This window comes from Strongylocentrotus purpuratus, unplaced genomic scaffold (genome assembly GCF_000002235.5).
Source record: "Strongylocentrotus purpuratus isolate Spur 01 unplaced genomic scaffold, Spur_5.0 spur5_scaffold_10, whole genome shotgun sequence".
In the NCBI taxonomy this organism is placed as follows: Eukaryota; Metazoa; Echinodermata; class Echinoidea; order Camarodonta; family Strongylocentrotidae; genus Strongylocentrotus; species Strongylocentrotus purpuratus.
Window position 1 is genome coordinate 25569898 of NW_022145595.1, and position 15369 is coordinate 25585266.

The 15369-nt window shown below is 37.4% G+C and overlaps 1 protein-coding gene across 1 annotated transcript; it reads left to right on the forward strand.

Moving 5' to 3' along the window:
* Positions 1-886: 886 nt before the first annotated feature.
* LOC576250 (core histone macro-H2A.1) lies at positions 887-15133 on the forward strand. The gene is made up of 7 exons (XM_776575.5): positions 887-1226; positions 2499-2854; positions 3354-3407; positions 4823-4913; positions 6351-6437; positions 7401-7575; positions 11967-15133. The coding sequence occupies exons 1-7, from the start codon at positions 1025-1027 to the stop codon at positions 12133-12135; spliced, it is 1134 nt and encodes a 377-aa protein (XP_781668.1). The 5' UTR covers positions 887-1024; the 3' UTR covers positions 12136-15133.
* Positions 15134-15369: the final 236 nt, after the last annotated feature.

Genomic DNA, 15369 nt, shown 5'->3' on the forward strand with positions numbered 1-15369 from the left:
GATATCAGGTTATATTAGACTTTTAAACAATATGTTAACATGTTTTAATTAAGGTACTTATAATTGGTATACATATCAACTTTTACATGATGAACATCAATTCATAACATCCCACTTCTCAAAACACCATTTTTATGCACAACAAGCATGTTTGCTGCAAAATATTCCAATACATATATATTGCTAGGGAGGAAAAAGTCCCTTGCAACCAATTCTTATAAAGATTTCTTTGTTTTCTGCCGTTATTAGTTACTGCTCAAGTTTCAAACGTGCATGTGAACATGTCATGTTTTGTTTCAGATACACACTTCCAAGATATCTAGCACATTAATGTAGGTACTTCCCAGATGGAGACAACGGAACTCAAAAAACTAAGTAACTCCATGAACTATAGCAAGAAAACAGGCCTAGGCCCCAATCGATTCTATGATTGTACCAGGGATATGTGAGTTACATATCCCTGATTGTACACTATAATTTATCAAAATATACTCCATTTATCTCCACGATGATCTATGACGTACTCGCTGCATGTCCAGTCTTGATTGGGCTATAGCAGAGAGAGTCAATGATATGCACACTAGGGTATTTAACCTTTGGCTTTTTAGATCATCCCCATTCCTCCCTTTGCTTTTGTGCCAAATCAAAATTTAATTTACGAATAAAAGATAATAATTATGACTCTATGAATATAAAATGAAATTTTAAGAAGACTTTTGATGTATTTTAGCAAAATATTAGATCAGATTTCATGAAATGAATAGATTATAACTTTCTATCCAAAAGCAAATAATTCATTTTCCACAGGGAGGTAATAGTAGTAATGAAACGGAAGAAGTACACATGTATGACCTTTGACATGGGGAGTAAGAGCTAGACGAGTCGAGTTCGCAAAGATAAATACTAGTGTGTAATCGCAGCGTAAGGCGGCTCGAGGCAGAAGCACACGAAAGGAGCTCAGAAAGCACCTATTTTACAATCTTCCCTGTCTTTTTGTAGGTGTTTTCTCGATCAGATTGCAACTATGTCTGCTAAGGGAGGTGCCAGAGGAGTGCATTCGGGGAGAGGCGGGAAAACGAGAGGAAAATCCACCTCTCGGTCAGCGAAGGCTGGAGTTCTCTTCCCCGTCGGCCGTATGGACAGATACCTGCGGATGAGCACCCACCACTACCGCATAGGTTCGGGCGCTCCAGTGTACCTCGCTGCGGTGATAGAATACCTCACTGGTAAACATGATTTTTCAATATCGTAGCAATAATTGTGCAGTATATTTTCTCAGAAGTATTTGAATATGAATATGTCTAGATGGTGACAAATTGTTAAGTTTACATTCTGTCGACTTTATTTCTATAAGTTTTTAAAAATTGAAGAAAAAAAAATGAAATTGGAATTGGAACTCAATCAGGATTGAGATGATCATTGAAACTGAAAGTGTCCACACTTGTACTTGATCTTCATCAGGACATTAAGAATGATCAAATAACCTTTTATTATACAATCAATTATACAATTAATTACATGTCCTTGTATAAGTACATACTACATAGAATCATACTAAACTTGAATGCATGTATAGATCTACACCATACATGTTTAAGTTGTAAGACGTGATGTGATGGTGTTTAAATGCTATGCACTACATGTGAAGAAAACCAAAATTTAAAATTGATCTTTCTGTGACAAATGCATGGTTGCCTGTTAAATTTGCGCGCAAAATGTTTTGCACACTGCATATTTTCCATACTTTTTATTAATACACGTGGGCTGCATATATTGTTCCCACATACTCTACTGTAAAATGTACTTCCTTAAACTTACGGTACATGTAAGTTATTGATCATTTCCACTTGATTCAAAGTGTTTAGTACTCGTACAACCAACTACAGTGTAACATGAGCCCTTAATTAATTGCTTCCACTTATATACTCATCTAATTCTAGATCCATGTTTACATTGAAGTCAGAAGTATTTCTTCATCAAGCACTCATTCTAACACATCCTCTTCAATAGAAAGGGAATCCCCTAAATCTTCTTTTTGTTCCTATATGTAAAACATGTCTTGATCTTCTTTACAGACATGAGCATTTCGAAATTAATGTCTTGAATGAGCATGTAAATGATTTTTAAGAAAAAAACATTTCCCATCACTACTCGTGTTACTTCAGCATGGTGGTATCCATATTACTTGGAAGGAGGCATTCCAGAGATGCCAGTGCAAATTATGATATTTGAAATAAACATTCTCTACATCACCTTATATTGTAATATTGGTTGAAGTCTTCATGAAAGGCCATTTAAGTCACAAAACTAGGCGTTGTGGCGTGCGCCTGTAATCCAGGTAACAGTGGAAGTTACAAACTGATTCAGCCGAGTTTTGAAACTGTTTGAAACTGAGTCATGGTGACGTTTAAAGGTCGTTCCCCAGACGTAAATAATCTGATTGGCACACGTCTGTAAAAACACAATACACACTTTCTATAATTTTCATCCAATTTTAGCTGAAATTCTCGAGCTGGCCGGGAATGCGGCCCGGGACAATAAAAAGGCTCGCGTTACCCCGCGGCACATCCTCCTGGCCGTCGCTAATGATGAAGAGCTTCACCATCTCCTGAAGAACGTGACGATCGCAAGCGGGGGTGTCCTGCCTCAGATCCATCCTGAGCTTCTGATGAAGAAGCGGGGGTCCAAGGCCAAGTCGGTCTTTGACTTCGGTCAGAAGACTCCTGCTGCGGTGCCGGTGCCGAAGAAACCCAAGACGCCAGCGGAGAAGAAGCAGCTGCCTGCTGTCAAGAAACCGGTGGTGAAGAAAGCTGCACTAACTCCTAAACCCAATGCAGCTGTGAGCAAGGGAAAGGTATGGTACAGCATTATTTCATAATGAAATGCTCCCCAGGGAGTGGAAAATGTGCATACATTGTGATGAGAGTAAGCCTGAATCCAATGACCGGGGTAATAATATGTGCTGTGCCTAGAAACAAAGTATTAGGCACATTATAAATGTGAGCTATTATTTATTATTATGTAAGACTGACTAATGCATGTGAAGGTTAAAAGTGTGTCATGAAGAACTCTTTGATGATAGTCTCAACCATTGAAAATGGAATTTGAAGTGATTTAGTGTCTATTTAGAATAAGAGCCATGCAGGATTCAAACTATAATCATGTGCTTAGTTTTCAATACATTTAAACAGTAAAGAAATAGAAGTTGTTTCATGAGGTACTGTTTCCACAGCAGATGTAGGTTCTTCAATCTTTATAAGTACTTTACTCATTTCTTCATCTCATTCTCAAGGAGAATGAATAATTAATATTTTGTGTGTTTATATTGTCTTTCTATCCTTTTACTTCTGCAGACTATTTCTGGAAAGTCGATTCTGGGTGAGAAAAAGTTATTCCTTGGACAGAAGGTAAGCAAAAACAGCCCCTGACTATCTAACCCTTTGAACACTGGATTATTAAATTTTCAAAGACTTAATACATAAACCACTGGGTTCCAGTAAGCAGTGGGTTAAATAATCAGATGAAAGAAACTAATATAATTTTGAACAGTTTGTTAGGAATTCAGGATATTAAAATCTTAAAGATGTTTGAGTCATCCAAAAATTATCGCCTGTGACAGTTTCTATGGTTTAGTGATCTTCCTCAGACATGTACTTCACAAAGGGCGCGTTCATGCTTGATTTTGAAGGCAGAATGAGCGATTTGTAACGCTCATCGTAACGCTCATCGTAATCGCAGTTCCACGGTGCACTGTTCATGCTCACTTCTACAGGCAATTCTCCTTGGGTGGCCTTCAGCTGGATTCGCAAACCTGTGTGCGCATGCTACGTAGACCCACTAGAGGTCAGTGCGTTGACCCCATTTAAACGCGTTTACAATTATCTTTTTGTGAGTTTACGATCGGCGATCGTGATCGCCGTTTTTCGGTGATTCTACAAAAATGAGCATGAACGCAATCGTGTTTTGAACTAAACGCGTAACAGATGCCTGATTCTGGCCGTCAAAATCAAGCATGAACGCGCCCTTAGAGGGGAAGTCCACCTCAATATCAAGTTGTTTTTAACAGAAGAAGAAAAATGAGAGGAACATGTCAGTGAAAGTTTGAGCAAATTCTGATTGAAATTATGTCACAGAGTTGCCCATTTGTGTTTGATTGATTGCAACTTCAAACATTCATATCTTTCTTACTTTAGTATGAATCACAGAAATTTACATTGTTCCACAGTTTGAAATGCGGGATTGAACCAAGTCCTAAAAATAAAACCATGTTGTAGACTGCGCCTCCGAAAGACTGTGCTAGATAGACTTTGCATTTTAGAAGTTGTATTTGTCATTATCATCATTTTAAAGGGATCCGATAACTTTGTCCTAGATCCTTTAAAAAAATCCTTGATTTAGCTCATGCTACAATTATAGTTATAAACCTTTATGTCAGTCAAGAAACCCATGACTTTTACAAGCCGATCGCCTGTCTGATTAAATCAAGATATTTATGATTGAAAATCGAAATCAAATTTTGCGTTTGCCAAACAGTACAGTCTATTGGGGAAAACGAGTATGGTAAAACCAGTCACTCAAATGTTTTTACTGTTTTGAGGCACTTCTTGATTATTTTGAAGCGCAATTTTTTTAGGGCTTCAATATAGCACCATATCACAGACACTGATAACACGTAAAGCCCTGCATCTCAGATTTAACATCGTTAAACGATCCCTTTAAAGAACACCAGTGCACAAATACTATAAGTTTCTTGACATCATTGTGAACCCTCTATACAGATACACTCAGCTGTTATAATGTGTTACTCATGTTTTGACCCCAGCTAACAGTTGTCAAAGCAGATCTGACTGAAATCACAGCTGACGCTTTGGTCCATCCTACCAACTCAACCTATGCAATGGCTGGAGAAGTAGGTCAGTATCAATAACTAGTTAAAGGTATAGACCAGTTATGGTCATGCGATTGTATTGTGAGAGAAACGTTGTGGAATCGATCAGAAAAGGTTGATCATCTAGCATATAAGTATTTGTGTGTACTGCAAGGTGCTGGCATCATCAAAATGATAAGAAATTTGGCCCAGTCTTGGTAAAGTTACAAGCACTGTACACAGAAAGATGTATATGGAACTACGAAATATCTATCCAGGCCGGATCGATATGATAAGTTACCAAATATATCAATTAGTAGGCAGTTTCCCAGCAAAATTTGTATCATCACGTATTAGTCAAAACATATTCTTTTACATGATTGGTAATAAGAGCTTCCATTTTATTTTTTGAGAGGGGGGCATTTCCAAAACTGGTCTATACCTTTAAAGGGGAAGTCCACCCTGATATAAAAGTTGGTTTTAATAGAAGCAAAAAATTAGAGATCCAGGTCATTGAAAGTTTGAGCAAAATTGATTAAAAATGAGAAAGTTAAGAATTGTTTAAGGTGCAATCAATTAAACACGGATTGGCACCTTGTGACGTATCTTTCGAGCTCCCCTCCCATTTTTCCTGTAATGAAATACTTCATAAATCTTTATTTTCCCTTAAACTCACTCTAAAGTGTTGAGAACCCCTAAAAACTTCACTTAAATTGTATCATAATGTGAAAGAGAATCTCGTTTATACACATTTCTGCAAGGATTTTATAAACAAATGTGTTTAAAGTTGAATATTGATGAAATAATACAAATTTAGGATTTCTGCATACCTACGACAGAAAACCCAATTTATATTTTTTCTTGAGTACCGGTAACCTTTTTTGGGGTTATTGCAATGAAATGTGTTATCTCTCAAACACAAGTCATTTAATGATCAGGCTTGCAACAATAATTTTCCTAAAAGGAGTATATACACATTTCTGCAAGGATTTTATAAACAAATGTGTTTATAGTTGAATATTGATGAAAGAATACAAATTTAGGATTTCTGCATACGACAGAAAACCCAAATTATAGTTTTTCTTGAGTAAATTTTTTGGGTTATTGCCATAAAGTGTGTTATCTCTCATAAACAAACCATTTAATGATCAGGCTTGCAACAATAATTTTCCTAAAAGGAGTATTACCACCAATATAAAAAATGTGATTTTCAGTTTGTTTAATGATGTAATGATTCATCCTTCCAAATCCCTGCCACTATAAATAAATAGATATTCAAATTACAGTGGCAGTTTTTAAATTTGCCCATGTACTTGTCAGCCAAATGCTGTTTAATACACAGATTACATTTTGTTCATACCTGAGGTATGAAAAGAGGGGTTTGAAAAAGGGACCTTCTCTAAAAAAGACATACAAATGTATGCCACCTATCAAGTTTCCATGCATTTTTAAATCCTAAAGCAATGTGATCTTTTTTTCTCAGGGAGTGCACTAGAGAAGGTAGGAGGTAGAGCGTTCGTGGAGGAAGTGGCAAAGCTTCGTGCAGCTCAGTCACTAGATATATCTGGAGGTAAGGATTAGGCCATCTTAGTACGTAATCTCAACCCCTTCTTCTCTTCTCTACAATTTTATTTAAATGCACATAGGTTCAAACTGCCTTGAAAGTTTGTTAAGTGCAAAGGTCACTGAATCTTAAATGTTTTGTTCCGAAAGTAGCAACCTTCTGTGATATCTGTGATAAAGTAATTTATAAATAAAAGGATTTTGCCGTAAGTCATATGTTCTCTTTTAGAATTCATGATACTCATGACTAATTATGGTCCTCATGCTATCAAACAAAAACATCTCTACCTTTCTTAAATATATCTTGGTCGATATGTCTCACCCTTTTTCTATTTTCCTTTTATAGCTACCATAAATGTCCTGTACATACCCTACCAGCCTGTAGAGGTGTCGTAGTCGAGTGGTTTCAGCACTTGACTGTAAATGCAAAGGTTGAGTGTTCAATCCCTGACATAACACTAATCTCCTTTGGCAAGACATTCATCTCTATTTGCCACTCCATACCCAGGACAGAAATGGGAACCTGGTAGGATGTTGAAAGCCTTTGTGATAGAAATTTCCATACGCCCTCATGGTGACCATATGATTGGAATACTCCCCAAAGAGTGGAAATTGTACACATTATGCATGGATTACTAAAATGACCGGGGTCACTCATAATGATATCTGTAAATTGCTTAGAGATGGTATTCTGTACTACTAATAATAGTTCATTCTTCTATAGGACTTGTCAGGACCAAAGCGCTTTACAGATATATATTAGCACTATATAAATCCAGATTTATTAATATTTTTATAGACATTCATTAAATTTATAAATTGTGGTCCGACATCATAAATCAATTTTGATCTGCCTTACGTACTGTGCACAACCTACCTGCCAAATAGATGTTTTATGTTGACAGCTTGAACCATTATAAAATGCGGTTTATAATGTGTTAAAAAACACTATTTACTTCTTATTTTCTAGCTGCCATCTGTCCTGCCCACAACCTCCCAGCCAAGTACGTCATTCACGTCAACAGTCCCAGCTGGGGAGGGGCCAATGCCGTCAGTAACCTGGAGAAGTGCATTAAGAATTGCCTGGCCCTCGCAGATGAGAAGAACATCACATCCATAGCCATTCCATCCGTTAGTAGTGGCAGGTAAGAGATCTGAAAAGCTAATCAAATTTTCATTGAAATTGTTTACCCTTCCTTTGCCACCCAGTTAACAATCATAGTGATTTATCATTGTGCATATTGAGTTCCCCCTAAAAAAGCCTATACTCTCTTACCATTTTGTAACAAATTTGGTAGACCATACAAGGAGGAGACATCCCCGGTAACAACTGCAGTAACAAGCAAAACGTGAGGGGTATGACCGACTTGTGAGAGTACGGGTAATCGTCCTGGTCAACCTTCTCGTGGTGGGGACTGTTAACCTGTTGACTCGTACAACAGGGACAAACAGACCAGGGTGGCTAGGAGAGGAGTGTCTCGTCCACCTAGCTTACAACATGAGCGAAACTGTTTCACAATGGAAGTACACACAAACAGCACCAGGGTTAAAGCCCCTGCCTTTACTAACCTGCCAACTCAGCCCGTGGTCCTGCAAGAAGCAGTGAATTATGACGCAACAGCTCGAAAGCCTAACGGGGGAGTTGCTACTGAAGAACCACCGACAAAGAAAGCACCACTACTAACAACAAAAAAACAGATTGGAATTGGCACATGGAATGTGCGGACACTGCTCCAAGCTGGAAGCTTAGACATACTACTACATCAACTAAAAGGATTTCGCTGGGAAATCATCGGCATTGCAGAAACCCACTGGACAGACATGGGAGACTTCACCCATGATGGACACAGAATCCTATGCTCGGGGAAAGATAAAATTCATAGAGAAGGAGTTGCATTGATTCTTAACAAAACCGCCCAAAATGCACTTCTTGGTTACAACCCCATCTCACCAAGAATTATATCAGCAAGATTTGAAATACAAACAGGATCATTGACCATAATACAGGTCTACGCTCCAAACACAGCCAACAGTGAAGAGGAAATTGAGGAATTCTACAACCTACTACAAGCAACGATAGAGAAAGCTCCAAGAAAAGACATTCTTATAGTAATGGGCGACCTAAATGCGAAGGTAGGATCAGACTCCAAGCAATGGAACCAGGTTATAGGTCAATATGGACTTGGGGAGGCCAATCCCAGGGGAGAAAAACTTCTTAATTTCTGTGCAGCAAACGACCTGATCATCACTAACACGCTATACAAACAAAGCAAAGGAAGCCGCCAGTGGACGTGGGAATCACCAGACCAAAACACCCATAATAAAATTGATTTTATTATGATCAACAAAAATTGGAAAAACTCAATTAGTAATGCAAGAAGCTTTCCAAGTGCTGATGTAGGATCAGACCATCAGTTAATTATAACCAACCTACGCCTCAAGCTCAAAGCAAAACCTAGACCGCAGTACCTGAAGCGGTATGATGTCTTTAGACTCAAAGACCCCAAAACCAGGACAGATTATGAAATTGAAATAGGAGGAAAGTTTGGCCCTCTGCTGGGGGAAGATGACACAGATGTGGAAAACCTATGGAAAGAAGTAAAAACAGCCATTAATGAAACCTCACAGAAAGTATTGGGACTTAAAAAATCCAAACAACAAGAACCCTGGATAAGTGAGGAAGTCCTCCGACTGAGTGATGAGAGAAAGGAAGCGAAACAAGACAAACAAAGAGACCCAAACAAAAGACCGAGATACAACTTCCTTAACAGAGAAATACGAAGGAAAACAAAAGGCTGCAAAGACAAATGGATACAAGATCTATGCAAAAAAGTGGAAACCTCACGTCAGGCTACCAAATCCAAGGCAGTCTACACAACAATCAAACAAATCACTAAGAAATCTAGCATCAGAATGCAGGCAGTGAAAAGCAAAGATGGAGAAATCCTTACCGAGATGAAAGATGTTAAAGAGAGATGGAAAGAAAGCTTTGAGGAACTGTACAATCACCAGAACCAAACAAATGGAGAAGCTACTAACATACCTCAGATGGCCAGCCTCGAACCGGTTCCAGACATTCTGCGAGATGAAGTAGAATTTGCTGTACGAAAACTCGCAGAAGAGAAAGCACCTGGATTTGACAGCATCACAGGAGAGGAACTCAAAGCTACTGGGCCAACAGGAATCACCATACTTCACAAATTGTGCAACATAATATGGCGGGAAGAAAGTTTTCCGGCTGACTGGGGAAAAGCCATAATAACACCAATCTACAAGAAAAAAGACAAACTCAACTGTGGAAACTACAGGGGTATTAGCCTGCTAAGCCATGCAGGGAAAGTATTCAGTATCATCCTCCAGCGAAGGATCATGAAGAAAACAGAAGAAGTGCTGTCCGAAGCACAAGCTGGATTCCGACCAGGACGTTCCACTATGGATCAACTGTTCACCCTCAGACAGATAATGGAAAAGCGCCTTGAAAGAAATCAAAGTCTCCTATGCTGCTTCATCGATTACGAAAAGGCATTTGACTCAGTCTGGCAGGAAGGGCTGTGGAAAGCAATGAACTTCTTTGGATATTCATCAAAATACATACACCTACTTCAAGCACTCTACCAACAATCAAGCAGTGCAGTCAGAGTGAATGGTGAATTGACCGACTGGTTTAAAACCACAGTTGGGGTACGCCAAGGATGTGCCCTGTCCCCACAACTTTTTAACATCTTACTCGAAGCTGTGATGCTTTACGCTATACATGACACCAAGATCGGCGTAAGAGTACAGGGACAGCTAATCAACAACCTAAGATTTGCGGATGACATAGTCCTTATAGCTGACAATGACAGAGACCTCCAAACAATAGTTGACCTAGTACATCAGAGCAGCTCAAACTTTGGACTGAAAATAAACATTACCAAAACAGAAGTACAAGCCATAAGCAAACAGCCTCAACTATTGAATATAAACGTTGGAGGAGAACAGCTAAAACAAGTAGATAAGTTCACGTACCTGGGAGGAACAATAAGCCAGACAGGATCCTGCTCGGAAGAGGTAAAGCACCGCATTGGGAAGGCAATAGGAGCATTCCAAGCACTCAAGAAAATCTGGGCATCACAAGATATACGCTGCTCAACAAAGGTAGATCTGTACAAAGTCCTGGTGTTGTCTATTCTGTTATATGGTGCAGAAACATGGACATTAAAGAAGGTAGATGAAAATAGACTTCACACTCTTGAGATGGCATGCCTCAGGAGAATCATGGGTGTGACCAGATTTGACAGGCTAAGGAACACACACATACGAACACAACTGAATATGGAAGAAACTATCATCGACAGGGTTGCCACAAAAAGACTGAGATACTTTGGACATATCAACCGAATGAATTCAAAAAGATACCCCCACATCCTTCTCAATGGAAATATACATGGCAAACGCCCAAGGGGAAGACCAGCTAAGAGATGGACAGACTGCATCAAGGCGGACTGCAAAAACAGACAAGTTGACTCCCTGACTAAAGCTACAAGGTTAACAGAAGACAGGAAGGTGTGGCAAGCCATAGTGAAACAGAAGCCATCATACATCCCAGTGATGGTGTGGACGGCTTAAGTAAGTAAGTAAGTAAGTAATATTGAGTTATTGACACAAATATTCTTCAATGATACCTGACTTTGCAGTTTGTGACCCCAGTTTAAATTTGAGCAGAAAGATACAGTTTTTGTACAAAACAATGAATACAGTATTACAGTTTTGGCACTTTAAATTTCTATTGGCATGGAAGTCAGTTTCCATGTGCAGTTGGTCATAATTTGCTGTCACCAGACTTGAGGGAATATAATTTAATGGGTGTACAAGTCTGCACACAAGGACAAATGCTAGGAATTAATCACCCTAACTGTGGCAAATTTTACTCCTGTTGAACTGTCATTTGAAGTGATGCAGAAAATGAGGTTTCAATTTACTTCTGTGCAATACTGAAATGGAAAGTATTTGTTATTCCTTTATGATTGTATTCTACGTTCATTCAGCTTTCCATTGATGTAAACTTGTATGATCATCGGATAGGGTCTTTATACAAGATGGAACTAGTGTGATTACCTGTAATTTGATATCTTCTTTAGTATGCGGGTGTGTATATGTGATTCATAAAGTTGCAAATTCTTGGGGGGAAAGATCCTTTGCTCACGCGTGTCCTACCTAATATGGAATAGCCCTCCTGAGGACATCAAAAAGTGTATAACCTCTTATTCCTTCAAAAATCAAGTAAAAACGCTTCTGTTTGATTCTTATCTTAATTATTTCTATGTGCACCTTGAGCACTCCACCATGTGGATTTGGTGGTATACAATTTCTAGACCTCTAGGAAGAACAGAGCCATTTTAATAATGGCTCTGATAGAGCATTCCAGCCGTTTTTAATTCTTGTTTTTTATTATATTTATAAATTGTATTCTTGTATGTATTTGAATTTGTATACAGAAAATAAAACCAAACCAAACCAAAGTTACATTTATTATTAAATTGTTCTTTCTTTCCAGGGCTGGTTTTCCAAAGCAGATTGCAGCTGAGACTATCCTCCGCACGATCAGCCATTACTTTGTATCCGTCATGGCATCCTCTCTCAAACAGATCTACTTCGTTCTCTTCGACCAAGAGAGCGTCGAGGTCTACGTCACCGAACTCAACAGACTGGAGCCTGATCAATGAGGGGTTCGTTCGTTTGGACCAAACATAGGTGATGATAGCGTCTTAGCCTAGTTATACATGTTTGTATATCTCTTTTTAGTGTAATGTTGATGGAGTATGTCGGAATGGCAGTAACATGCGAGTCAGTGATTTGTATAAAAATTCCTTGAGAATCACTGCTGTTCCCTTGGTGTTGGCGTCCATATCCCGAAGCCTGTTAGGGTTGTTCTAATTCAAGAGAGAAAGTCTATATTTTGCATCAAAAGGAAGAATGTCGGTATAAAGGCTTCAGAAATTTATTCAGAGGATAAGGATATGGTGTCAATTTGCGAGTTTGGATTTGGCAGTTTGAAATTTCCTTCAAGAAAAGTAACCATTGTTTGGTTGCATATGTACATTGGGCTATTAATTACCTCAATCTCCTCAATTTCATATCTTAGCCATTCTAATTACCTCATGTCCTTCTCAAGCTTATGATGAAATCCTGGTTGATGGGGTGTATGCATGATAGTTAGAAAATGTCCCCCAAAAAGGGGGTACTTTTCTGAAATGTTGTGGATTTGAAGAAGGGTATGGTTCTGTTTAAGAGCAAGAAATTTCATGAAAAAGGGTTGTTATATTTCAAAGAGGAATCCGCAACTCAAATTCCCCCCAAAATAGGGTTCCTTGTGAATTTGTACTCGTTGAGCTACCAAACTAGGGTTAAAAGACTATTTTGTACTCGTTTGGGGGCGAAAAGCATCCAAATTTGTGGGAAATTTTCCACAAGTAGCGTGTCATTTTCGACTCTGCTAACGATCTTGCGTTACCCCTTTGAATATGAAGTGAAACTCCTATGGAGGAAACGTGGGTAGATGTGAAGAACTTGTGTGATATGTGAATAGGGAAAGGTTTTCAGCTTGGATGTGGCATCTTCCTGTACAGTGAAAACCTGTTTATTGAAGCTAATTTTAATGCTGCATCTTAAAGATTAAAAAAATTGTCAGTTTCTTGAAATATTGGAACAATCTTCTCTGTTGCTAGGAAATGGTATTGCCCAAATTTACTTTCTAATGTTAGGAGTATTTTCAACCATGATACACAACAGATTGTGAATATTTAGCTGATTTGTGGTAAGTTCTTGGAATTTACTATAATCAAGTTAAATCCCCCAAAATTATTGGGATAGAGAACTTCTTGCTCTTAAAAAGGGGACTTGCTTCATACAGTTTAATCTGTATTTATTTCATTATCCAAGCCATTAACATGAGCTATATTTTGTAAATGATTGTAGTGTATGAAATATTTTTTGTATGATGTAGTAGCAATGGTGTAATATTTTGTTACTTTAGGCTAAATATTGCTGAGTTATCTTCATTTACATTGTATACATAGCAAGAGGGTTGTCAATTTGAAATATATATTATACATGTATTACCTCTTTTTAAAATAATCATGAAAGTAAGCTTTTTGATGTACAAAATTGTGATTTGTATCTGTAGAAAATATCTTTCCCTTTTTGATGTAGTTTTATTACAATAATTGTTCATTGTTGAAATAAGTTTACATCAGTTTGTTGTATAGATGACAAATCTAGATGGAATTAAAATCCTTGTGAAGAGAAATTAAGGAAAAAGGAAACTTAGATATATAATGTTAGTGCTTTCACCGTGATATATGTCGATACATATCGATACATATCGATACATGTATGATTAGATCTATTATATTTGCTTTGCTTTTCATGAGTCTGATAAAGGTTAAGAAATAACTTACAGTATATACTTGTGAAATATTTATGGGGATTTGATGAATTTCACTTTTCTAAACAAAATCATGTTAAATTGATCCATGTAACATTTCCTATATTTTGTTTTTAAAAACAAATTCAAAACTGAAATAGGTATCACCAATGTTTTCCTTTGGTGGGGAATATTTAAGTGAGTGCATCATGAAAAAGTTAACGTTTCATCTTTATCATTTACATGTAATAGGTGTTTGGGTAAATCATGCGTTCCATTTTGAGGGAAAAATCAGTCTTCAGAATCATGTTTTCAGGAAGAACTTGATGTAACATTATAGTGTAGGTTCACATTGTTCATGTGAAATGGATCATCTCAAATTTTAAAGCCATACTGTACAGGAAGCACTACCACAAAATCCACTCTAGCGCCATCTAAGGTCAGCTGTAGCCTTATCGCCCCATATAGTCCTCTGTCTGCGATGTGAGAATTAGGCATTGGGTTACGCACTAATGGCAATTTGATCATGAGATGGCGCTGTGCAATAAACGGTATGCTAGGGCAAAAAAATTCTTAAGTTCAGTATCGCTTTAAATATTCCTCTCTCTTTTATACAGCTCTTATTGAAAAGAATGCTAATACAACAAACCTTTCATATTTTGTGCATCACACATGCACATGCAGGCATGAGTTAGCCCATGCTTGTCGGACATTTTTAAAGACATGTTTTTGAAGTGTAGAGAAGTATATTTGTTATCTATTTTGTGAAACAAGTTGTAAATCTTGCGAGAGGTTTAATTGCCAATTTCAATATTATTTTCAATATTTTAATTTAAAGTGAAAAGCAGATGTTTTGAAAATTTCCTTTAAAATGTTGTTTATATGTTGTATGTAAGCTAGAAGAATATATCAAATATTGTTTCTTTTGTTTTTTCATCATTATTATTAATTTTATATTACTCTTTAGATTATATGCATTCTTTTATTGTCAATTCACAATTTGATAAAGTAGTAATTTCACTTTTATATAGTGCAGATACCATAGTAATATTGAAATGATTTATATAGACATAGTTAATATTTATATAATTTTATCATATGCATCGGAAGAACTTCTTTCTGTTTATTTAGTTGGAATATAGTAATCATGTGCGATGGAATAGGTTTGAAAAACCTTGATTTTACAATTTGTTTGTATTATTTTAGTTTACACCTCGAACATATATATGTGAATTGCTAGAAAAATAAAATGTAAGCTAAGGAAATTTTATTTCCTTGTCTGCCTTTAAATCATTGAATAACTTTGCATTTCTATAGCTCTGTAATGACTGGTGAGAGGTATTTACCCAGGCCGCGCATATTTTTTTTACACAACTGTTTAGCCACTTCAGTCAAATATACTGTGCAAACGACTAGAGACAGAGTCTAGCATTACCCTTAGCAGTTTCGTTGGATTGCTGGAGCTGCATTGTGTACACTCGTTATTTGTTTCGGGTTAAATCTATCCTCTCTTCTCTTTCGTCATGTATTTCTG

Bases quoted from the DNA above. Each gene is read 5' to 3' on its own strand.
- LOC576250 (XM_776575.5), top strand. From the start codon at position 1,025: ATGTCTGCTAAGGGAGGTGCCAGAGGAGTGCATTCGGGGAGAGGCGGG. The intron at 2,855-3,353 runs GTATGGTACAGC...TTACTTCTGCAG, and splicing joins CAGCTGTGAGCAAGGGAAAG to ACTATTTCTGGAAAGTCGAT. The intron at 7,576-11,966 runs GTAAGAGATCTG...CTTTCTTTCCAG, and splicing joins CCATCCGTTAGTAGTGGCAG to GGCTGGTTTTCCAAAGCAGA.